This window comes from Dermochelys coriacea, chromosome 3, assembly GCF_009764565.3.
Source record: "Dermochelys coriacea isolate rDerCor1 chromosome 3, rDerCor1.pri.v4, whole genome shotgun sequence".
In the NCBI taxonomy this organism is placed as follows: domain Eukaryota; kingdom Metazoa; phylum Chordata; order Testudines; family Dermochelyidae; genus Dermochelys; species Dermochelys coriacea.
In genome coordinates, this window is record NC_050070.1 from 142,360,948 (window position 1) to 142,387,290 (window position 26,343).

General features: G+C 41.6%; 1 protein-coding gene across 1 annotated transcript in view; it reads right to left on the reverse strand.

Moving 5' to 3' along the window:
* The window catches only part of ADSS2 (adenylosuccinate synthase 2), a 64,980-nt gene that overhangs the window by 3,638 nt on the left and 34,999 nt on the right, over positions 1 to 26,343 (reverse strand). The window contains 7 exon segments of the mRNA XM_038394801.2: positions 335 to 484; positions 7,579 to 7,676; positions 11,386 to 11,510; positions 12,204 to 12,358; positions 14,169 to 14,295; positions 15,879 to 15,960; positions 16,216 to 16,323. Coding sequence (XP_038250729.2) covers positions 335 to 484; positions 7,579 to 7,676; positions 11,386 to 11,510; positions 12,204 to 12,358; positions 14,169 to 14,295; positions 15,879 to 15,960; positions 16,216 to 16,323 — 845 coding nt within the window.

Here is a 26,343-nt window from a genome sequence, read left to right on the forward strand (position 1 = left end):
TTTTCCTATTGCACAAGAGTTGGGGTTTTTTTTTTAAAACATGCAAACAGAACAGTATGCATGTCAGTATTCAAAATCATTTGGCAAATTATGATAACCGAGTACTGCAAATTTAGACTACACGCATATACTGAAAACATTTTAGAGGGTGATCCTCTTCTAGATTTTGCAGCTAAAAAGAGGCTCAACAGCAAAGAGTCACTTTAAAGCTTATAATTCTAGCTCTCTGGGTGTTCATTAAGTCCTTTTTAGCATCAAAAGGTCAAGGGAGTTAAATTTAAGTTATTTCTAATTCAGATAGGTTTCTTGAAGCAGGAAAGTTTGCTTTACTTACCAGGAATACCAAGCTCCAGTTCTATAAAGCGAACATAGTTCTGTGCATTTACAGGCAGTTCATCAAATGTTCTTGCATTTGATATGTCCGTGTTCCATCCTGGGAATGTCTCATACTGAACCTCTACTTTATTTAAGACTTCCTGGTTTGCTGAGGAAATGAATAAGTACTTATATAGTGAATATTAAATTATTCAGAAGTTCTACATATTTTTTTTACAGAACCAGTCATACAACTAGAAGTTATTTTATCAAGCATCTTGTTTATTGATGGGGAACCTCAGAAAAGGAACTTGCTTAATATTGCCTGAACTTGAGAAATACTGCAACCACAATAGTGTGAAATTGTCCATAGTTTAAAGGAGGTGAAATAATGGGAATTCTCTTAATCAGGAGTGGATTTCAATGGCTCTCTCTGATATGGAGTCAAACATTGGCCTACATTATTTTAAACCATGGGTATCTGTTGTTCAAGAAGACTGAAGAGCTTATTACATAGTAGAAAGTTCTGTTATGTTGAAATCTAACCCACTAACACAAATTCAGATTTAAGGTGACCGCCATCCTGTATATACCAGTATTTCACAATGGCACAGGTATTAAAAACAGACTTGTATATTGTTGCAAAATGTTGGGACTTATTTTCATTAGCATGAGGGACTGCCAGAAGCACCCTCTGACTTCTAGTGAGACACATTGCAATTGAGATCAGCTGAGGCACTTGAGTTAGTAGCCCTCTGTATGAAATGGGATAAGACTGTAGGTGAGACATTCTTAGTGAAGAGCCCTCATCTCAGAGATTCACTTCCCCTATGAAGTTCAAAGAATCCAAGTCTGTTAACATTTAGAATACACTGCAACAATCCTGTTTTTCATATCTGAACCCAACTTCCCAGGTGAATAAAGGTGCAGTGAAGTTAATGCATATTAAGGGCTTCATTTCATATTCTTTTATTTTGAAATTTTATAGGAAAGTTCTGGATGTCAAAATAGATCAACTTAAAATAATTACATCATGCCTTTTGGAAAAATAAAGCACATTTTAAAGAACTGCTCATGTATTCCCAGGTTTTCAGAAGAATTCAGTAAGGCCAATGCTGAGTGCTTTTGAAAACCCTTTAGTGTCAATCCAGCCAGACCTTTACCAGACAGGCCAACTGCCTTTGTCCTGTCCAAAAACCAGCAAAATTAACTAAATATACTATTTGTCAACTAAATAAGAATGTGCTAGGGGACAGCATTAAAAAACAACAACCTACACTAGCTAGATGCCCTCAATAGCTCAGAGTTCCTGAATAGGTGCATTTTATTTGTTTGTTACTGGAATTATTACTTTGTTCTCTAGAAGAGGAACAGAAAATTTCTTACCAATAATTTCCTTTCTCCTAGCAATGTCTCCCACAATTCTTGATGTCTGGGCTGCTCTCCTCTCACTGCAGCTCATGGAGGCAGATCAGAGTTTTGGACCTGCATGTTCTTGCCATGCCCCCTTAGCTCCTGCTTGCCTCCAGATGAGTTATTCCCAAGCTGTAAAACTTTCATAACATTATTAACACACTTTCTAGAGATAACAAAATAACTATGTACATTAGACCAAGGAAGATGGTCTTATGGTAACAATTCTGCTTAATATCTGACTCTTGACTCATGAGCCATCCATGGTGAATAGAATTGTGGGAGATGATGCGGCTAGCAGAAAGGAAATTATCAGTAAGACATTGTCTGTTCCGCATCCCAGCATCTCCCACAATTCCTGACGTTTAGGAAGTAGCGAGCAGTGAACAGATGTAGAGAGGGTTATAGAAAAAGGTCAGAAAAAGGAAAACTGTATCCCTACCCATCTCTAAATATTTGCTCAAAGGCCACAATCATATCCTGGCAAGCACCTGCAGCACTTTCCTGCCAAAGGATGCCTCTGCAGAGGATAGGATGTGCAGTGTGTGATAAAGGTTCATTTGACCTGATGGCTGCCTTACAAATTTCCGTTGTGAATTCATTACCTCTTTCTGCCCACGAGGTCATCAGGGATAGCATGGAGCATGCTCCGATTCCTTCTAGAACTATAATCTCTGATGCCTTGTATGATTCCACAATGCATAGTCTAACCCACCAAGCAATAGAGGACTTGGAAGCTCCTAGTCCTTGGAATTTTGGCTGAAAGGATACAAACAGAACAGCTGATCTCCTTATGGAGTCTGTACCTTTCAGCTACATTTTCAGAACCCTTTGGGCACCTAAGGTGTGCCACATCTCCTCAGTGAGATGCTGTGGCCTTGGACAGAATGAAGGTAGAATCACCTCTTGGGAAGAGTGGAAAGACCACCTCACCTTCAGGGAAAAATGATTTTTGAGTTCTGACCACCACCTTGTCCTCATGAAACACGCAGTAAGAGTCCTGCATAGAGAGCTCTGATAGTTCCAACACTTGTCTGGCGGACGCGAAGGCTATCAGAAAGCAAGTTGCGATGGAGAAATAAAATGCTGGCATTGACGTCAAGGGAACCAAGGGACCGTTTGTCAGGGCTCTCTGTACAAGTGGCCCACTTGGGAAAAGAGAGGTCCAATTGCTGGCTTGGATAACCGGATTGCCCTAAGCAATCTGGCTACCTGGGGGTTCTCTGCCAGAGAACTTGGGAATTATATGAATATCACACAATTAAGGGAAGACACCAGACATGCAGTGGTGTTATGTTAGAGACCTTTGTCAAAGCCTTTTTGGAGAAAATCCAAGAATTTCTAGGGTTTGCTTCACATTCCTGGCATCAGCTGCAAAACCAGGTCCCAGGAGAGGAGTATGCTTTCAAGTCAGTACTCTTCTAGAAGAAAGAAGTGTTCTGATGGCTTTGGAGGACAGACACAATGATACTACTGCTTCCCTTTCAATAACCAGGCTGTTAGATGCAGCTAATTTGGTGATGAAGAAGAGGACCTTGTAAGAGGATGCCATGTCTCTTTGGGAGCTGCAGTGGTGGTCCCAATTTCAGCTCTCTCAGGTCTGAAAACCAGGGTCTCCTTGACCAATGGCGTGTTACCAATATTACCGTCACCTGTTCTCATTTTATTTTCTAGACCACCTTCCCTAACAATGAGAAGGGTGGAAATGCACAGAGGAGGCCCTGTGGCCATTTGTGTGATTGGGTATCTGTCCTCAGGGAAGCTGGGGTCTATTTCCTTAGTGAAATACTTTAGTCTCTTTGCATTCATGTGGTTTGTGAATAGGTTGTTCGAGAGCAGGCTGAATGACTGGACAATTTGAAGACTTCCTAATTCATGCATCACTTGGAGTGGTTCACCTTGCTCCTGTTGAGCCAGTCTACCTTCTGGTTCAGATCTCCCTTTATGTGAACTGCCCTGAGGGAAAGGAAAGAATGCTCTGCCTTCTGCATGATTTCCTTTGCTTCAGCATGTTGCACTGCCCTTCTTGTTACCACCTTGGTCATACATATGTGACCATGATGGTGCTGTCTGACCTAATCAGGACTGGTTCCCTTCTAGGCTGGACTGGAACATTTGTAGCACCAGCTTGACAGCTCTTAGTTCTAGAAGGTTTATGTTATAGGTCCCTTCCTCTAGGTTCCAGATGTCTTGAGCTGTTTGGGACCCCAGATGTGCTCCCCAGTCCTCCAGTCTGGCACTGGTTGTGAGGATCAGGGGAATCTGGAAGGCATATGAGCACCCTTGCAGGTATTGCCCTAGGTTGACTACCATTTTAAGGAGTTGATCACCTGTGCCAAAACTCTTACTTGATCTTTCAGCATTCTGGGAAGTAGTACCATACATTTAAGATGAAGCCTGGAAGGCTCCTGATGTGTAATTGTGCCCAAGAAGGCTCGGTGCAATGGCTAGCCTCTTGCAGTTCTAAAACAATGCGAAGAAGTCTTCAGTTTTCTCGAACCTCTCTAGAGATGAATGTATCCTTGCCATCAAAGTGTCTGTGTCCATTTCCAAGTGAGTTATTTGGGTGGACAGATTCAAGGAACTTTTCTTGACATTGATAATAAAGCCATGAGCCTGCAGATTCAAGATCAGAGACGTAGCTGTGTGCGCAGCTGCTGGGGATGGAGCTCTGGTTAAGACGTCATATAGGAAGGGATACACGTGGATGCCCTGTGACCTGAGTTTGCTATGATTATCTCCAACATCTTTGTAAAGACCTAGGGGGGCGAGGACAAGCTGAATCAGAGATATTGATAATACCTCCTGCCAGAAGCAAACCTTACAAACCTGCAATGGCATTGTCTGATAGGGATGTGGAGGTATGCATCCACCAGATTCACTGAAATCAGAACGGCCCCCTGGCCTGACATTGTAGAGGTTAGGGTCTCCATCTGGAACTTGGTTTTCTTTATCCACTTGTTGAGCTTTTTGATATCTATAACAGATTCCCCTGTACACTTCTGAACAATAAAGAAGATGGAGTAGAACCCTAAGAATCTTTCTTCTCAGGAAACACTCTATTACTCCCATATCCAGGAGGTGAGAAATCTCATTCTGGATTAGACTGCACTTTACAGGATCATTCAAGATTGGGGACTCGATGAAAAATGGATTGGGTGGAGCCCATAACTTGGAATATTCCTGACTCGCTATATATCTTCCTGACCCACTGGTCCATGGTCAAAGCAACCCATTCCTCCAGGGCCTTCTTCCCAAGCCACAGTTCCAAGCCTTTCCTTTGGAGAACCTGCTGTCTTTTTGCTGTTATTTCCACAAGGATGAAGGCTAAAAGGAATGCCTTTGCCTGATGGCCAGCCTGTACTTTCTCTCAAAAGCACGGTGTGGCATTCAAAAGGACTGTTTAGATCTTGCGGCATTGTCTGCCACTACCTTGTCTAGCTTCTCTCAGAAGGCTTCCCATGAATTTGGCAGAGCACAGAACCTGCTTCAAGTGGCTATCCACCTTCCAGGGATGGCACCTGGTCACTGAGCTGGAGGCCATGGCTTTGTCCAAGAATGTCATTGCTTCCTGACGCTGTTGCCAGGGAAGTTCTCTTTAAAACAGAGCCAAGGTCAGGGTGATTTTGATACTTGAGGGCTCCGAGATCTTCCAGTCAGGAGAAAGATGCCCTCACAAAACAAGCAGCTGCTAAGAATGCCCTGAGGGAGGCTGAGATGGCCTCAAAAATCTTTGCGAGAAAAATGGAGGCAACTCTCTGTAGGGTCTTTAGAACTCCACTTCTGAGGGGATAACTATATATTTAACCAGGGATACTATGCAGCATCAACCTTTGGTATCTCTGTAATCAGGACTTTTAGTTCCTGAATCTTACAGAATACAAGATCATTTCTGTTAATATGTTTGCCCTTGTCTGGCTTATCTCATTCATTCCCAATTACTTCCTCAAAGGAGGAGTATATGAGAATCACAGCCTCGGGAGGATTTTGAGGGGAGAAATTTGCTCAGAGGCTTACTCTTGGAATTGGCCTTTAATTTCTCAGGGTGAAAAGCTTAGCTGAGTCTTTCCCTGGTCCTGATTGGAGACAAAGTCCAACAATTCACCATTCTCTGTGGAGGAGGGGAAGAAAAAAGTGTCAGAGGACTCATACCTCCTAGATCTTCTACACCTGTCCTTACCCTTTTCCCACTTTGATTTATTAGCTTTTTTAGCTTGCTTTGAGAGCTTACAAGCTCTGTCACAGCTTTGGTGAGGCCTTTTGCAGCTAGCCTTGCTGAGAGCCTGAAATCCTCTCCTGAGAGCTCTTTCTGAGTCCTCGCCTGCTTGGTCTGATTCCTTCATGGAAGGGGGAGGGAACCCTTTCCAAAGCCCTCCTGGCCAAACTGGGAAGGATAGAGAGAGTGCTTCTGAGCTCTGCTTCTTTTCCCAGGGTGCTCTAGACCAATTTTAGAACGGGGTAGGGGGGAGTGAGACATTGCAAGTCTGCCTTTTGTTCCCCAGGGTGTCCCTGGGACTACCCAGAGTTGACTGAAGTCCTCCTCATCCTTAGAGTTCTTCCCTGCTCTGCCCATAGATTCCTGGTCCATTTTTCCCACGTTGGAGCTGCAGATGCTCAGGTGGGTAGAGGAGGAGTACAATTCAACATCTGCTGAGCTTGCAGTCTCACAGATGGAGCACCATTTGGATTTCATTTGTTGCTTTTTAAACTACTTTCCTATACCTGGAAGATGCAGAGGAGCCAGTATGGAGCACTGCAGCTGATGTTCCAGGTGTTCCAACATCATCTGGCTAAAAATGGCTTGGGGGAGTAGGGGCAGGGAGGAAGACCACTACTCACTACTGCCCCAAATTTTGACAAAAAAAGCATCCCCTTTAGGTAGATGTGAAGGCAACAGCTGTAAAAAGCGCCATCCATATGCTGCCACAGAGGAACAGAAACTAGAAGCAAGCAGGAGTTGAGAGGGGGTGGCCTGACCATGAGGCTCTAAAACTCTGATGCCTCCATGAACTGCAGAGAGGAGCGCATCCCAGATGTCAAGAATTGTGGACTGCAGAAAAAAAAAAATTCAAAACTATACTGGAATAAGCTGATCAATAACTATCCAAAGGAGATATTTAATAATCATGAGATAAAGTCATCAAGTAGAGTTTCTAAGCCTTTTCTTTAAAACATTTTGTATCACATCTCTATAAGTCATCACGTATGTGGTAGTGATATCCTTATACATGATTCATGCAATTACATTTGATCATCTTACCCGCTACTAATTAATCTTTACCAATACTACATTAACTACATTATTAAAACATTAAAACCCCCCAAGCAGCTTCAGACATTCTTCAGGTAATAACTTCTGAACTTTAGTACTAGAACTATACGCACACTAAAAAGTAAAAAATCCTAGCTTTCTCATTCCAAGGTAGACGCTGCCATCAATATCTGGAGATATTAAACCTTAAAAATGCAATATTACTATGCATGGAAAAATACTATTTTGAATAATTTATAGTATCTAAATGTATTAGTTCCCTCTGAGACTTGTACAGTTAGATTCATGTAATAAATCAGGCTGAATGAAAGGTAGCAAAATAATAAATAGTATCAAGAGTAAAAAAAAAAATTAGGCATTTTAAAATTATTTTTTCTGCAAAATATTTGGCAGCTATAAGAGCTACAGGTTGCAGTGTGAATGCCTTTTAGGCACTCGTTGAGATGACATGTATGGCTTTGGCACTTGTGCAATCACAAGCTCATGAGGCACAGAAGTTTTATCTACATGTACACCCTTTTCAAAGTACTCTTAACACTTTATGACCTCTCAACACAGTAATTATAAAACAGACTCACCAGGAAAATGAGGTATGATTTCACCATTTAGTATGTAAGCAATTCCAACTTTGATTTCTGGAAATACATCCAAGATATCCAATTTTGTTACAGCCAATCTATTTTTTTTAAAAGAAAAACAAAAACAAAAACAAGCCCTTCCTCTGTTAATGGCATTTTATAGACTGAGTTATTGGGCTAAAACTTAACTACATTTCTTTCCACTTGTCACATGCAAAATTAAGCTCCCAAGCAACTATGAATCAAATCAGGAATAATTTTTAGTTTGTTTAATAACCGAAGTTGGAATTAAAATTTCTATTGTTTTTCATTGTTTTAAAACAAAGTTCAAGCCAATAAAGAAAGATACAAGCAAGAGAGCTGTTGGACTGATACAAAATCTATTGAAATAAATGGGAGCCTTTGGACCAGATCCTGAATTATGCCCTATTTCACACAAATATGAAAACATCATAATTCAAGGGACAGATTTCCCCACCCTCTAAAACAGAATGAATGGTCTACAGCTTTAGTGGAACAATTACAATGGATGTGAAGCTGGATACGAGTCAACAGTGTGCCCTTGTTGCCAAGAAGGCTAATGCCATATTGGGCGGCATTAGTGGGAGCATTGCCAGCAGATCGAGGAAAGTGATTATTCCTCTCTATTCAGCACTGTTGAGGCCACATCTGAAATATTGCATCCAATTTTGGGCCCTTCACTATAGAAGGGATGTGGACAAATTGCAGCGAGTCCAGCGGAGGGCATATGGGGCTGGGGCTTATGAGGAGAGGCTGAGGGAACTGGGCTAATTTATTTAGTCTGCAGAAGAGAAGAGTGAGGGGGGATTTGATAGCAGCCTTCAACTACCTGAAGGGGGGTTCCAAAGAGGATGGAGCTAGGTTGTTCTCAGTGGTGGCAGATAACAGAACAAGGAGCCATGGTCTCAAGTTGCAGTGGGTGAGGTCTAGGTTGGATATTAGGAAAAACTATTTCACTAGGAGGGTGGTGAAGCACTGGAATGAGTTACCTAGGGAGGTGGTGCAATCTCCATCCTTAGAGGTTTTTAAGGCCTGACTTGACAAAGCCCTGGCTGGGATGATTTAGTTGGTGTTGGTCCTGCTTTGAGCAGGGGGTTGGAATAGATGACCTCCTGAGGTCTCTTCCAACCCTAATCTTCTATGATTGTAATTACGTAGGTTGCTCTATTTACTTTTTGACTTTTAACAGTCACATTAAAATCTCTCACAGAAAGCAATAGGACAATTACATAGATTGCTCACAGCATTTCTTTTCATCTCATTCAAAGGAGCCAAGAAGTGTAAAACAATATATTTTACGATCACTTCCATATTTTGTTATTTTAAATGTGTGACTGACAAATTGGGAGTTAATCTAGTGCGCTAATTAAAAAGTCCACAAAAAACTTAGCTATACATCAAATGACTTAACTAAGTAACAAATATGTGGTGATAGCATTAACTGATTTTGGATAAATTTAGTTCAAATGAGATAAAACAATCCTGAGGTGTGTCAGGGAAAGCCCCTGCCGGGCCGGCTTGTTTTACTTGCCACGTCCGCAGATTCGGCCGATCGCGTCTCCCAATGGCCGCGGTTCGCTGCTCCAGGCCAATGGGAGCTGCTGGAAGCAGCAGCCAGTATGTCCCTCGGCCCGCGCCACTTCCAGCAGCTCCCATTGGCCTGGAGCAGCGAACTGCGGCCACTGGGAGCTGCGATAGGCCGAACCTGTGGATGCGGCAGGTAAAACAAACCAGCCCGGCCCAGCAGGGGCTTTCCCTGTTTAAGCGGCAGAACAAGTTTGGGAACCACTGGTCTAATGAATGGCTTCTAATGTATTTGTTCAGCAAGCTGTTATATAACAGAGCTGAAATTAAACATTAAAAGCACTATTCAAACATGTAACTAGATCGGGGTGAAAGTAAGGGGGTACCGGAAAAAGGTAGCCGCCAGTACCGACCTGTACCGCTGACTTTAAAGGACTGCCACGGCAGCGCTTTAAGAACTCTGCTTAAAGCATTGCTGTGGCAGTGCTTTAACGTTGCTGCCCCTTTTGCACCCCCGATCGGTGGCCATGCCAGGTCCCTACCAGCAGGGCCGCCAATGGGGTGGCGCAAAAGGGGCAGTGACGACCCGGCAGGGTCGCTGATGGGGGGTTGGGCGGGCGCAAAAGGGGCAGTGACATGGCTGCCCCTTTTTCCCCCCAGCCGCCACCGAGGGGTGCGGAAAGTAGTAGCTGCCCTGGGGCTACGATTTAAAAGGGCCCTGGGGCTCCGGTTGCTGCTACTGCAGCAGCGCCAGCCAGAGCCCCGGGCTCTTTAAATCACTGCTGGAGCCCCGGGCGGCGTGGGCCAGGGAGTGCAGATGGACTGGCTGGGGGATGCTGAACCCCATCTCCGCCCCTTCAGCCCGAGGTCCCGCCCGCCCCTTGTGGGTTGGCCAGAGAAGCCCTGTACCGGTAAGAGCTGCATTTTACTTTCAACCCTGAACTAGATGCACAGATAACCAAATCTGGGCAACTTTTTAAATATTATTTGTCCAAAAGTAGGCAAGGACAAGGAAAATGAATGAGAAAATTTAAATAAAGATTTACATCTACACTGGTCCATCTTTTACGCTAGACAGTTTCATCTAAGCTTTATTTCAATGTTCTTTGATTTTTTTTATTAAAAATTTCTCAGAGGTAATTTGCAGTTTTAAATTGAAAATTTTGTATTCATTTAAATCTACTCCGTGGCATCTAGTACCATTGGCTAAATTATATACTAAGGCTCCCCAGCTCTGGAATCATGAAGTGCTGGCAGATGCGGTTTTGTTTTGTTTTTAAAAGAGGGAGGAGTGGGAGAGAAGTGCTAAGTAATGTGAACCAAATGCAAGCAGTTCTTGGAATTGCATGAATAGCGAGTCACTGTGTACTTTTATTAGGGAGACAGGTAGGGAAAACTTTAAAAAGCTTTGTGAATCACGGAAATATAGACAGATAACACAAATTCCAGGGGGAATAAGAGGGGAAGGGGGAAGGTATTTTAACCTCCATGCAATTTTTCTGTACATGTATTTTTCAGAGCCATTTTTGCAGCTAGTTGTGTGTGTTAAAAAATTCTACGTCATGGGGAAGCAACTCTGAAGAGTGGGGACAGGGAGAAAATGAAAGATGTGTTCAGAATATCAGGGCATCCCATCTGAGACTGACAAGATATGGTTAAGTATATTTTTTAAAAACAACTTGCAAATTTGTGATATTTCCAGTGTCTTCTGACATTAGCACTAACTATATTGATAAGTAAGACTAATATTAAAGTGTTAGACTATTTCTCATGGCATACAAAAGCTGGAAACAAGTTTAGAAAATATAAATGTTGGAGTGTAGACTGAGGTTATTTTATACCTTTACACAATATTTTGGTGCAAATATTCGAAGTATTTTAGTACAATCAAATATACCTTAAAATGCTACATTGGACCCAAAAATGGGAAGTGTCATATACAAGTTCTGCTCTTTAAAAAAACTTAAGTATGGAAAATGGAGGTATCATATATATTGTTCACAATTCACTATCACTTTGCACACACACACACACACACACACACACACAAAAAAAAGATGGAATCAATTGCCAAGCTAACACGCAAGGTAGGTAACTTTTTAGGCTGATTAAGCTTATATAGCGTTCATTTGAATAGAACCATTTTCTACCAATGCTGGTGAGAGTTTCAGAAGAGTTACTTACTAGGAACTATACAATTTGCAATAATCCATGTTATGATACATTTGAAAGCCAAACTTGTCAGCACCACAGAATACTCACGCAGTAAATCCATTAATCATGTGGGCGTATCTGAGTAACACAAGATCCAGCCAGCCACATCTTCTTTTTCTACCAGTGGTCACGCCAACCTCCTTACCTCGTGTCTGCAGCAATTCTCCAATTTCCTGATGGAAGATTTTCATGTCTATTAGCACAGTTAACAGAATATTGTAATAACCTTAAAGTCTTCCCATGATGCAAAAACTATCCACTAAGACAAAAATACAAACAAGTACCTTTACTATTGCTAGTGGGGTTTTTTTCAAATGTAAGAATGCTAATTAAGCAAGCCATTTTCTCAACACTGCATTTTCATTCAGCTACCTATTTCTTCACCACAATGTTGTGAAGCTTAAAGAAGTCTGAGATACTTGGCAACCAGGCTGCCAGTGCTGCAAATTCAGCTAAGGATCAAAAAGGCTAGCTGCTTTTGGTGCAGAATCTTTACTCCTGGTGGCTTGCCTTTTTACAACTTGACTTTCATTACGATTTTGCTGCTGGTGCATGTGACAGAATAAAATTAATCTTCCTCTCTGTCAGCTTTAACAGTTATGCAGAACTAAAAAATACACAACAACTTTATAAAATAAGCACAGATGGATCACTGCACCCAGGCAACAGATTTGTTAACTGATAAAGTTATTTTTCTGAGCATAGCCATATTTTAAGGCAAAAAATGCCACTAAGTCTCATGCAGAATCCGATGCTGAGGACAGTTTTGTACAGGCCACAATATGCCCTTAGCTTTAAGCATTACTGGCTAAACCTATGAAACACATCCAGTATTTTTCCACTTGTTGATCATGAGTAATGCTTACGTTATCTTGTTCTGTAGGAAAGGCACCGATTCCAACTCTGGTTGTATATGCTTTTACAACTCCATATACTTCCCCAACATTCTGAGGTGGCATACCCAAACCTGTGCAAACGCCTCCAACTGTACAATTCGAAGAGGTCACAAAAGGATACGTCCCTAATTAAAAACAAAAACAACAACAAAAAAAACAGAAGAGAACTGAAAAGTGCTATCACACTTTGAGAAAGAAACACACACTAGACCTTAAATTATTTTTAAAGTTAACCAACCAGGTAATTTCAAACCTATTAGGAAGAGCTCATTGGTGGATTTTGTAAAGCTATGAAGAACACCAAAATGAATACAGTTTGCAGTTAGGTTCTCTTTTTCATATTTAATGAATTCCTAATTTTCTTCTGTGCAATGTGCATTCCTGCCCCGCTGAAACCAACAGGAGATTTACCACTGACATCAACTGGCACAGGATCAAGCCCAGATAATGAAGCAACTTTCAAGGGACATGCAAGCCAAAAATTGGCATAAGTCACCAGAAAGTATTGTCTATGTCTCTACTACATAGTACATTCACTCACAGCAAAAATATGAAGATTTTGAAAGGAGACTGAAGGCATGTCTACAGTGCACACCATTCGCATCAACATATGTGTAACTACAAACTGCAGTGTCCACACTCGTGTGTAGCTACATATGGCCATGAAAGGCTCTGGTGGGGAGTAGACAGTGGGGAAAGGCTCTGGAAGTTCCCCACTGCAGGAACCTTTCCTCACCACAGGGAGCTGCTGGAGCCTTTCCACACTGTCTGAGTCTTTCCCTGTGGTGAAAGGCAGAGAGACACTACATTGCTACAAGAAAAGCAGTACTTGTGGCACCTTAGAGACTAACAAATTTATTAGAGCATAAGCTTTCGTGAGCTACAGCTCACTTCATCGGATGCCAATGAATGGAAAGCTTATGCTCTAATAAATTTGTTAGTCTCTAAGGTGCCACAAGTACTACATTGCTATGGAGTGGCACTGCTTGGGTGCATAGAGAGCTGTGTAGGATACATACCCTAAGGATTCAGCGATGTCTTCAATCTTCTTGCCTAAGCAATGCCTCACTGTCTACACTACTATTTATACCTGTGTTATGGGGGCGTGGAGTGTATGTACTCTACATGTCACTGTAAGGAGATGCAGCACAGATGTACACCCTGAGAAAACACTTTAACATCCATGAAAATATAGGATTTGCCATCTCAAATGTAGAGGTATAGCATGGAGAAAGTAGTTCTCTCAGGTAGATAGTTCATAAGCCATGTAGGTAAAAAACGCTATCTTAAGTTTAATAAGCTCACAAAAGCCTGTAATATTGCATACTTTGAAGTATTTTAGTAATTTACACTAAAAATATCTTGTCATACTGTAAAATAAATGTATATAGAAAGAACATCACTGCTAGCTAGCTCAGTTCTTTTCCTAAAGTATTTTCACAGCTCTGCTCCACAACTGTGAGCTGTGAAATATGACTTTTATAAATGCTAAGAAAAGCCCATAGTAATTTACTCAGCTTTTTAACAGGACTGCTATATGCAAATTAACTAATTAATTGCATGTCTTTGGTTTAGCCAACTATAACACCAACACCATTCAACAAGTTATTCTTAAAAATCAAATCAAGGGCCAAATCCTGACCTCATGTGTGCATACTTTTACTGATTTCCAAAAAACTTTAGAAGAATTTCCTAAATGTAATTAACACCTCTTTTTTCTAAGACCCAAAACTCAGAGTGGTTTGATTTTTGGGGATGGGGGGAGAGAATTTTAATGAGGAGTCAAAATCTGACTTAAAATAGGAAGTCTAGTGCTTCCTCATAATACAAACACACATTTTCCCACAAGAGCACCTATGGACAGCACAGCCACTAGACATTTTCCCTTCATGGCACATACATGCCACCGTGTTTCTCAGAAAAAGTTATACCTACCAAAGTCGATGTCCAGTAATGCTGCATTTGCACCTTCTACTAAGATTTTCTTTGGTGGTCCATGTAGAGCCTCATGTATGAAATAAACACCATCTCTCACCATTGGTTTAATCCTTTCTATGTAGCCCTAAGTAATACAAAATATTTTTTAAAGATTGGGTTTAATTAGTAAGTTATAAATCCAGAATAATTAGGTGTACAATATACTCTAGTTATACGTTGCACTATGATAAAGCCAGCCAGAGGCCTCATGAGACTGTTCTGCCATATAAGTAACCAGGTTTGATTTTCAGTCCAAGTGCTACTGCCCATACTGACAACCCACTCATTCCTTTGGCATAGAGGAAATGAAGTGGGGTACACATTCAGAAATAATCCTTCGTAGACAATTCTAGAAAGATACTCGGCTTCCCTGTGGTGCTGGTCATCCCCCAGTTCTATTTGATCAGAAAGATGTGAGGGGCACCGTGTGTTGGTAATGGAGGCCAAGGGCAGAGATAATGGATATGAGGATCTCTTCCCACAAGGACAAAAAGCAAGCAAAAAATGAAAATCTAATCCAAAAATTCTTTAACACAGCATTTTGAATATTTTACAAATACAAATCTGAAATACCAAATTAATACTCAAACATGTAGCTAAAAAGAAACATTTTATTACATTCAGCAACTTATTTGCAAGTGTTTAAAACTTCCCACAAAAGCCAGTACTCTGAAATTCCATTAGTGACAATCTGGAGCCCATGGCCTAATGGCTCTTTATATTTATGCTAATGGAGAGAGGGGCTGTCTTGCTATTACCTATCAGAAACTAAGCATTTTGTAACATGCAGATTAGTACTGAGCGTACATCCTGTCCCCCCTGAGTATAAATAGATGCTGTCCCATACTAATGATTTGGTTTACATGGAGCACAAAGCTTTACTCTTTTAACATTTTAGTATACCACTGTAAAAAGCACAGTAAATACAAGTCATTTCCCCCCAGGCACTGATGTTTTTATGTTCCCACTCCACACAGTGGATTCCACTCCACACCATCCCAAATATAGTGCATATATAAGTATAAAAAAAGGATTACAAAACCTTCAAACATGTAACTGATTCTCCATCAATAGGACTCAGAATTCCACAGATTAAAAAAGTACATAATTTTACAGTTAACTGGAAGGGAAGAACTCTAAATGCTCCACTCTTCAACTCATCTGTGTGTCAAGAAACTGGGTCCAATGGTAATCTATAAACTGCTAAAAGGATAACTTTTTCTAGTGGATGTTTGGTAATAAAAACTTTGCTCAAGTCTCTTAAGAATTCTAGCAATTAACTGCAGTGTTCAGACTTATGTTCTCAGTTCTCTCCCTGTTCTTCATCATAACAAATTTGCTTTCAAACCCCCTAATTTTAATGCTTACTTTTTTGGCTGATATATGTGAAGAAACTTGAAGTGACATTTGTGTTCTAAGCCCACCCAATTCCCTTTTAATTTAAAATAATCTTCCTGAAGTAGAATGTGCCAACAGAGCACAAAGTAAGACTGACAGTCTTCTTAAAATAAGAACTAGAAATCTATTTAACAATTGATATATTATCAGACATATGTGGGTTATTTATCAAAATAGAAACTCACAAAAATGTTTCATGATCTGCATTCTAGGGATTCACAATAAGAGCACATACAATTAAATAATTTGTTGTAACACAAATAGTTTTACCTTGAGTTTTTTCAATTCCCCTTCAAGGTCTATCTCTAAGGTTGGATATATAGCTTTGTACTGGTTAGCTAATACTTTGAACCTGAAAAGCAAAAAATTCTTTAATAATTTTACTCAGCAACATTTTAAGATTTCATTTGCCACCTCTTGATATAAAGTTACTTTGTGATTACTCTATTAAAAGAAAACTCAGATAGACGCATCCAGTTAAGACTTTCTGGAATATAAATTAGATATTTACTGGAACATGCCAAAAATATACCATTAATATAATTAGGGTACTGTTAGTCTACAGTTATGCTTGAAAGGTTACATTTCAAATATAAACTAGAATTACCTCTCTGAAAATTCACCGAAATCGGAAACAAGATCACACATTCTGAGCCCACTTCGAGCTGCTTTCGAAGAATACACTGGACCAATCCCTTTTTTGGTAGTTCCCAAGCTTTCAAAAAAAGTAAGTCATACATATTACTCTCAAAATGAGAGGACAAAGAGCTAATTTTAAAAGCAAACCGAGTTTTGACTAACAACATTTAACCTCTGACCATTTTTTCTTAATACTGAACTTAAAAATGTAATTATATATTTAAAAATAAGGAGTTTCATAAAATTAAAGCCTGTTTGTGAACATAATGTTTACATCTTTCATATATTTTAAGTGTTATTTTTTTTTTAAGCCAATCTTCTGCTCCTCCTTCCTCCCCGCTTCATTGACATTTCTTTTATATAAATCCTGACAGGTTAATTTCCTCTCTAACTATATGTGCAAGGAACTGATTCTGATGACCATTTGATGAGATGAACTGAAATTAGCCATGCACTAGATCATTTCCGAGAAAAAAGTTTTATTTATCCAGAAGACAAGAAATTTTTCCCCGAGGAAGAAAGATGGAGGAAGGCCTTGTGCACTGAAGTGACAAGAGACACAGGACTACATCCGATGAAGTGAGCTGTAGCTCACGAAAGCTTATGCTCTAATAAATTTGTTAGTCTCTAAGGTGCCACGGGTACTCCTTTTCTTTTTGCGAATACAGACTAACACGGCTGCTACTCTGAAACCTGTCATTATGCAAGGCACTGAATTTAGCCGTATAGAGTGAAAATCTGTCAACTTCATGAAAAAACTCGCACAGATACAGACAGACATCATCTTCCTCTCCAAATGCAAACAGATGGACATCATACCGAAAGGACTGAAGGTAAAAAATCCATTACAATCTACATACCACACAGACTATGCTGACAGCTTGTGCCACACACTCTCAAAGAAACTGCGGAACCACCTGATCAACATCCTCTACAGCAAACAGGGAAAGATTAAGAATGAGCTCTCAAAACTGGATACTCTCATAAAGAACCAACCTTCTACACAAACTTCCTCGTGGCTGGACTTTACAAAAACTAGACAAGCCATTTACAAAACACACTTTGCTTCTCTACAAAAGAAAAAGGACACTAAGCTATCTAAACTACTATATGCCACAAGGGGCCACAACAATGGTTCCCGTAACCCACCCTGCAATATTGTTAATCTATCCAACTATACTCTTAGCCCAGCAGAAGAATCTGTCCTATCTCGGGGCCTCTCCTTTTGCCCCTCCACCCCCACGAACATGATACAGTTCTGTGGTGACCCAGAATCCTATTTTCGACGTCTCAGACTCAAGGAATATTTCCAACACACCTCTGACCAACATATTAACCCACAGAGACCTTCCTGCCAACACTACAAAAAGAAGGATTCTGGGTGGACTCCTCCTGAAGGTCGAAACAGCAGCCTGGATTTCTACATAGACTGCTTCCGCCGACGTGCACGAGCTGAAATTGTGGAAAAGCAGCATCGCTTACCCCATAACCTCAGCCATGCAGAACACAGTGCCATCCACAGCCTCAGAAACAACTCTGACATCATAATCAAAAAGGCTGACAAAGGAGGTGCTGTCGTCATCATGAATAGGTCGGAGTATGAACAAGAGGCTACTAGGCAGCTCTCCAACACCACTTTCTACAAGCCATTACCCTCTGATCCCACTGAGAGTTACCAAAAGAAACTACAGCATTTGCTCAAGAAACTCCCTGAAAAAGCACAAGAACAAATCCGCACAGACACACCCCTGGAGCCCCGACCTGGGGTATTCTATCTGCTACCCAAGATCCATAAACCTGGAAATCCTGGACGCCCCATCATCTCAGGCATTGGCACCCTGACAGCAGGATTGTCTGGCTATGTAGACTCCCTCCTCAGGCCCTTCGTTACCAGCACTCCCAGCTATCTTCGAGACACCACTGACTTCCTGAGGAAACTACAGTCCATTGGTGATCTTCCTAAAAACACCATCCTAGCCACTATGGATGTAGAAGCCCTCTACACCAACATTCCACACAAAGATGGGCTACAAGCCGTCAGGAACAGTATCCCCGATACTGTCACGGCTAACCTGGTGGCTGAACTTTGTGACTTTGTCCTGACCCATAACTATTTCACATTTGGTGACAATGTATACCTTCAAATCAGCAGCACTGCGATGGGTACCCGCATGGCCCCACAGTATGCCAACATTTTTATGGCTGACTTAGAACAACGCTTCCTCAGCTCTCGTCCCCTAATGCCCCTACTCTATTTGCGCTACATTGATGACATCTTCATCATCTGGACCCATGGAAAAGAAGCTCTTGAGGAATTCCACCATGATTTCAACAATTTCCATCCCACCATCAACCTCAGCCTGGACCAGTCCACACAAGAGATCCACTTCCTGGACACTACGGTGCTAATAAGCGATGGTCACATAAACACCACCCTATATCGGAAACCTACTGACCGCTATTCCTACCTATATGCCTCTAGCTTTCATCCAGATCATACCACTCGATCCATTGTCTACAGCCAAGCGCTACAATATAACCGCATTTGCTCCAACCCCTCAGACAGAGACAAACACCTACAAGATCTCTATCATGCATTCCTACAACTACAATACCCACCTGCTGAAGTGAAGAAACAGATTGACAGAGCCAGAAGAGTACCCAGAAGTCACCTACTACAGGACAGGCCCAACAAAGAAAACAACAGAACGCCACTAGCCATCACCTTCAGCCCCCAACTAAAACCTCTCCAACGCATCATCAAGGATCTACAACCTATCCTGAAGGACGACCCATCACTCTCACAGATCTTGGGAGACAGACCAGTCCTTGCTTACAGACAGCCCCCCAATCTGAAGCAAATACTCACCAGCAACCACACACCACACAACAGAACCACTAACCCAGGAACCTATCCTTGCAACAAAGCCCGTTGCCAACTCTGTCCACATATCTATTCAGGGGATACCATCATAGGGCCTAATCACATCAGCCACACTACCAGAGGCTCCTTCACCTGCGCATCTACCAATGTGATATATGCCATCATGTGCCAGCAATGCCCCTCTGCCATGTACATTGGCCAAACTGGACAGTCTCTACGTAAAAGAATGAATGGACACAAATCAGACGTCAAGAATTATAACATTCAAAAACCAGTTGGAGAACACTTCAATCTCTCTGGTCACTCGATTACAGACCTAAGAGTGGCTATCCTTCAACAAAAAAGCTTCAAAAACAGACTCCAACGAGAGACTGCTGAATTGGAATTAATTTGCAAACTGGATACAATTAACTTAGGCTTGAATAGAGACTGGGAATGTGAGTCATTACACAAAGTAAAACTATTTCCCCATGGTATTTCTCCCTCCCACCCCACCCCCCACTGTTCCTCTGATATTCTTGTTAACTGCTGGAATTAGCCTACCTTGCTTGTCACCATGAAAGGTTTTCCTCCTTTCCCCCCCTGCTGCTGGTGATGGCTTATCTTAAGTGATCACTCTCCTTACAGTGTGTATGATAAACCCATTGTTTCATGTTCTCTCTCTCTCTCTGTGTGTGTGTGTGTGTGTGTGTGTGTGTGTGTAAATCTCTCCTCTGCTTTTTCCATCAAATGCATCCGATGAAGTGAGCTGTAGCTCACGAAAGCTTATGCTCTAATAAATTTGTTAGTCTCTAAGGTGCCACGGGTACTCCTTTTCTTTTTGCGAATACAGACTAACACGGCTGCTACTCTGAAACCTGTCATTTAAAATATGTATGTGAAATCTTTCAATAAACACTAGAAAGGACCACCACCACGTAGGAACAAGAACAACAGGAACATTGCTCAGTATCAGAAGAGGACATGCATAGACAGAAGGTTCTGAGATATGAAATACCTTCAAGAATTAATTAGATTTGCAGAACTGCTAGCATCTGAAAAATTAAGCATCTAGTCTAAAACAAGAAGGTATCTAAATTGTTTCTCCTGAAACAATGTAGAACTGACACTAGCCTTCTTTTATCTGGAAGCAGAACTGCAAAATACAATTATTTGTCTCCACTGCTTTCAGAGAGGAAGACCAACCAAAAAACCTAGACCTGATCAGAAGAATGAGAAACAAGCTAATAAAATGGTAGTCTGCATGGCACTCGTGGCAGTTATATAATCAAACAGATGGTATACTGTATTGAGAGACTGCAAAGCAACTTTATTCTCAATTTCCAATTAGAAAACAAAATAGGGCTTCAAAGAATCTAATCTTGTATTAAGTACATTGATATCTACTGATGAAAAACTATATTATTCTAAATTTATTATTTATTGGCTATATAAGACTTGAATTTTGGCAAAATCTTTTGACTTCAACAAGGATTCCTCATACACAATTTTGTCCTAATTTTTAATTCTAATGTCCTGTCATGACATTTCACCAAAATGAATGGTTGGGTTTTTTTTAAGTTTTAAAGGCATTTTTGAGAGGCATCATAAGAAAGCTCACCTAAAATAGTCTTAATACCGGTGTCTAAACCATCCTAATTGGACTAATATACAGCCACAATATACAGCCTTCTGAGACATCATCCACTGTTAATTGGATAGGGATATTAATGTTTAGGCTTCTAACTTCACACCAGTATTACTTTTGTGTGCCCAGAAGTGCCTGAAAAACAAAACTGTTCAAGCCCCTGAAAGTTTGCAATGTAAAGTGAAGACAGGACAAAACAAGTGAAATCAGTAAAAAGATTAAGGATGAGTTTGGAGTGAGAAATAGGGGAAAGGGAGCACAAAAGTTACATAATACAATGTTAAGTTTGTAGGTTGGCAAGATGTAACATGAGCCTTTTGCTTATCAATATTAATATTCTTATTCCAAATTAAATAAAGCTTAAGTGAATTTTGAGGGAGAGCAGACTTGAGTGAAGGCAGGAAGGGAGGGTATGTTAAAAGGGGAGAGGACAGAGTAGATGGAGAGGGAAAGAAACTGGAGGCTGGCAGACATGATGGGGCCAGGAAGATGAATGGTTCATATAGTTCAAAAGCCATTGCATTTTCTGATGGAAACCAGTTCTGCGACATCTAGTGTTGGACCCGATGCAGGAGAGGGAGAGGGAGATTTTTGGAGCTCTGTCCCCAGAAAGTACAGTGGAGAAGACAGCAGTAGTTAGATGTTGCTGGGACTTTATGTCCACTGACTGTGGTAGGAAAAAGGTGAACAGGCTATTGTTTTATTTATCTCATAAAAACTATGGAATTTGTTTTTTGGTGGGCACTCACTGGAGTTGAAATGGGAGGAAGAATGGTGCAGAGTGGAAGAAGGCAGAAGGGGAAGAGTAGGGAGGCAGAAAAAGGAGACTAAGAGAAAGAGAGGGATACTGGGAAACTGAGCAGGTGGCAGTGGTAGGAGAGCAAAGGTGGACCATCAGCCACTGGCAAATAAGAGTGATGAGAGAGTGTCCATATTTCAGAACTGAGTAAAGATATCAAAAGGCTGCAAAGTCCTTCTGGACTCTTGGGGAAGGACAAGAAAAGCTCACAATTGCCTACAATACCATCAACTGTCATCAATATTGCTTTGGACAAAGACCTCCAAGGGGCTGTACTTTTACTAAAGTGAATAGGGAAAACTTTATAGCAGTCTTAGGGAATGTCTACACTGCATTGTGTACCTGTATGTTGGCACGCTCACACGTGCGCAGACACATTAGGCAAGCCTGTCTTCAAACATACATACTGAAGAGCCGAATATGCCCTATACTTTGTGTACCAGTGTCCACACTGGCAGTGCAATTATGTATGTTTTGGGCTAGGATTCCTGGGGAAGTATCCTAGGACCTCACCATAGTCATGTTGCTTAATGCACTACTGGGAAGGTGCTCAGAGACTCCTGGTACCAAAAAAAAAAAAAAGTCTATCTGGAACAGAACACTGGAGCTGCTCTAGGAAACTGTTTGTGATGTACTGTGGGAGAACTCGTCTGTCCTTTCCAGATCCCTGTGTGGAAGCAGTTTTAGACTATCAACACATTTAGCCAAGGCACTCGTTACTGTTTCAGTAGTCTGTCAATGCAGACTTATCAAGACAACAGTGCATCTATCTTCACTGTGAACTTTATCAGAAGGGCTTGATGTTTTTAATGGAAGCTCGGATTCTGCAAATATCTGAAGGAAGAGCGTAGTTCCATGAATCTTTATCATCCTGGTTATGAAACAAATACTGCAATATTAGGAATGTACATAATACAGAGGGTATCAATCCAGTATTGTTTAGTATCTGTATTGCTTAAGCACCTTGGAGCTTCAGGCGTGGACCAGGACCCCATTGTGCTGGGCTGTGTACAGATATGTAAAAAAACGGTCTCCGAACCAAACAGCTTACAATTTAAGAAATGAAGTTACTCATGCAGTAACTAGAATTCTTTGAGAGGTCTCTTTCTGTAAGTTCTCCACTTTAGGTGCGCCTGCGCCCTGCACCTTTGTTTGGAGGTTTTTGGTAGCTGTGCCTGTTTGGCCCACATTTGCACCCTACATGTCCTTGTGTCCCACTCCAGAGCTATATAGGGCTGTGCGGGCAAACCAACCTCAGTTTCTTCTCCACTGCAAACGCCCATAAGGGCAACTCCAAAGCAGAAGGGAAGAAATGTATGTAGTAGAGCACCCACAGGGGGATGCATCTAAAAGAACTTCAGTTACTGCATAAGGTGAGCAACTCTCCTACTTCAAGCATTGGGTGTGCCACTTCAAGCATTCCTTTAGGTGTGCCACTTCAGGTGACTCCCAAGCATAATCCCACTAAGGAGGTTTGGAGCAGAGACCAATACAGAAGAGAGAATTGCATTGCCCACAGCTGCATCTGATCATGCCACGGTACAGATGTCTGCAATTGGTATGTTCTTAAGTAAGGCTATTGATGTAAATAGCACATTCTACAAGGGCACTATCACTCTTGAAGGGGGCTGGATATGAACTCTATTGTAACAAGTCTTAATACCCACAGAGATCTGCTTTGACCACCTCTGTTTTGAAAATACCAACCCCTTGTTTCTGTTCACAATGGATACAAATACAGTAAAGAGCGACCAATCTTGGGAATTAGCAAAAATAGTTGTTGTAAGAGGTGGTCTCTCTTCTAAAGTTTGCACACCAGAGAGCAGTGGTGTTCCGTAGTCTTTGCAAGTAGTCCCTCGTGCCAGGTGGTCTCTCTTCAGAGGTGGTTTCTGAGGCAGGTTTTACTGTATTCTAGGAGATTTTCTAAATGGATTAGGTAGAAGGCTAATGCCCTCCTGATATTTTGACCAGTTCAATGTGATTTTGGAAAGAAAAATGGGAGATGACCGATTTGATTAATGTGGAATTCCTAGGACACTTTTGGTAAGAATCTTGGATGGGCCTGTAGTGACACTTTCATCTCTGGAGAACACTACACCGCGGATCCACCATTATAGCCCCCAGTTCTCCCACCTTTCAGGCAGAAGTAATCACTACCAGAAAGGCTGTCTTCATAGTTAAATCTAATAATGGACACATAGGTAGTGGTTCAAATGGATGCTCTATAAATTCATTAAGAACTAGGTTCAGGTCCCAGTTAGTTGTAAGGTCTCTGATTTGTGGGGAGATATTTGACAAATCTTTCAGGAATCTTGCTGCATTTGGATGAGCAAAGAAAACCCCCCAATGGTGCATGGAAACCTATTATTGCCACTAAGTGAACCCCAACAGAATTCATAGAAAGATCTGATTCCTTCAATTCCAAACAGGTAATCCAGTACCATAGCAAGAGAAGAGCGAGTTAGTGAAATATGGTGACCGTTACACCAAAGACAGTATCGTTTCCATTTCTCAAAGTATTTCTTGTACATGGTTTTCTACTATTTAATAAAACTTGAACATTTGAGCAACAAGATCTCTCTATCCCAGAGAACCACTGAGGAACCATGCTTGGAGCCTCAAAATCTGTAAGTTGGGGTGAAGTATTTGACCTGCACCTTGATTCAGTAGGTAAAGTCTAATCAGAAGGACGAGAGGAGAATCTGATGAGATAGGGATGCCAGATTTGTCTTGGACACACAGGTACAATTAGTATGAAAAATTGTTGAGGATCTTCACTAGTAACAGCTTTCAGAGTAGCAGCCGTGTTAGTCTGTATTCGCAAAAAGAAAAGGCACCTTAGAGACTAACAAATTTATTAGAGCATAAGCTTTCGTGAGCTACAGCTCACTTCATCGGATGCATTAGTAACAGCGTTAGTGAAGATGCGTAGAGAAGTCTTTCATCCGCGAGAAGAGAAATGAGTCTCCTAGAGATAGGGGATCGAGATTCCCTCTGGAGCAATACGTGCATTTCGCATTAGCTGCCATGGCAAACAGATCAACCTCCAGGAACCCTGCAAGTTGACAATATTGTGTGAAGGATTCTGGAGTTTAGTTGCCAGTAAGAAGTGGAGATGACTGTGTGGCTGGTTATGCAGCAATTTCAGAGTTTCATTACTTTGAAACAAAGATATGGGGAATACTCTCCTCCCTAATGGTTGATCTAATATATGCATGTGATGTTGTCTATCATTATCTTTACTGACTTTGATCTGATTAGAGGTAGAAAACATAGGCAAGCATTTCTGACCACTCACTTCCAAAAGGTTTTTGTGGAGAAGCTGCTCTTGCAGTAACCAACTGCCCTACATCTTGAGAAGTCCCACATGTGACCCTCAATCCAGAAGTGAAGCGTCTGATGTTATCACCACGGTGGGGGGGAATCTGAATGAACTGAACACCTCTGCAGGTCTTGGTTGGGTCCTTCATCCAGCTGAGTGAGTGTAGAACCCATTGGAAAACAGACAGTAACCTGCCTAGATTGTGTTTACTGGGTTTGTAAACCATTTGAAACCATCCCTGAACACCTCAGAGATGTAACTGGACATGCTGCACTGCAAAGACAACTGTGGACATGCGTCCCAGCAATTGAATGCAATCTCTTATTGCAACTTAAGGACTGCCCTGAATCCTTGAGTTGAGATTTGCTAGTGCAAGAACTCTGCTGGATGGTAGGTATACTCTGCGGGTCAGTGCATCCGGGGAACCTCCTATGAAATCGAGAGCAGTGGTTCTCAACCTTTTTCAGCTCAGGACCGATTTGTAAATGTTAGGCACATCAGGACTCAGTAAATAGTTTGGAAGTGGAGGCCCTGGGTTGGTTTCGGTGAGGTCATACACGCTGGTGTTGGGGGTTGAGTCTTGCCCAGCACTCACCCCACAGTAATAGCTCCTGTGCTCTGGGGCTGGCTTTCCGCTCTGGGCATTGCAACCTCCTGGAATGCAGGGCCACTCAGGTTTGACCCTGCCCTGCTGACTAGACCAAATTTGAATGAGTGGAGTTGTGACCTGGCTCTTGGGGTTGCGGTACCACTCATTCAAATTTGAGGTACCTAGATTCCTGTCATCATGACAACTGGGCCAAAGCTGAGTGGCACTGGGACTCCCCAGGTTGCACTCTGTGGGATAGGAGCAGGCATGCAACCCTTTGAAACGTTCTAACAACCCAATTTTGGGTCCCAACCCACAGGTTGAGAAACCCCAATCTAGAGGCTGTAGTGGTGTCAGAAGAGACTTTTCAATGTTAATTTTCAGGCCCAGGCTGTGAAACAGAGAATGTGTGTTCTTTACTGACTCCAACACCTTCCAATAGGATCTGCCCTTTAGCAGCCAATCTAGATATGGAAAAACCATTTGCCCAAATGACATAGGCAGGCAGTAACTACTTCCACAATCTTTTAGAATACCTTTTGTGCCTAAGATAGTCTGAAAGGAAGCATCCTGTATTGGTAGTATTCATTGTTGATTCGGAAACAAAGAAACCTCCCATGTACTGGGTGAACAGCAACATGAAAATATTCATCTTGTTGATTCATAACTCTCAAGCTATCTCCTAATTCTAATGACTGCATTATTGCTGCCAGCATCACCATCCTTCCTTTTTTGCTGTTTTACATATCTGTTCAATGCCCAGGTCTAAAATTTGTCTCCATCCTCCTGCTTTTTGGGAACTGGGAGGTAATTTGAATAGAATCCCTTTCCAGTGTGTTGCACAGGAACTGGTTCTATTGCTTCTAAACTCAGAA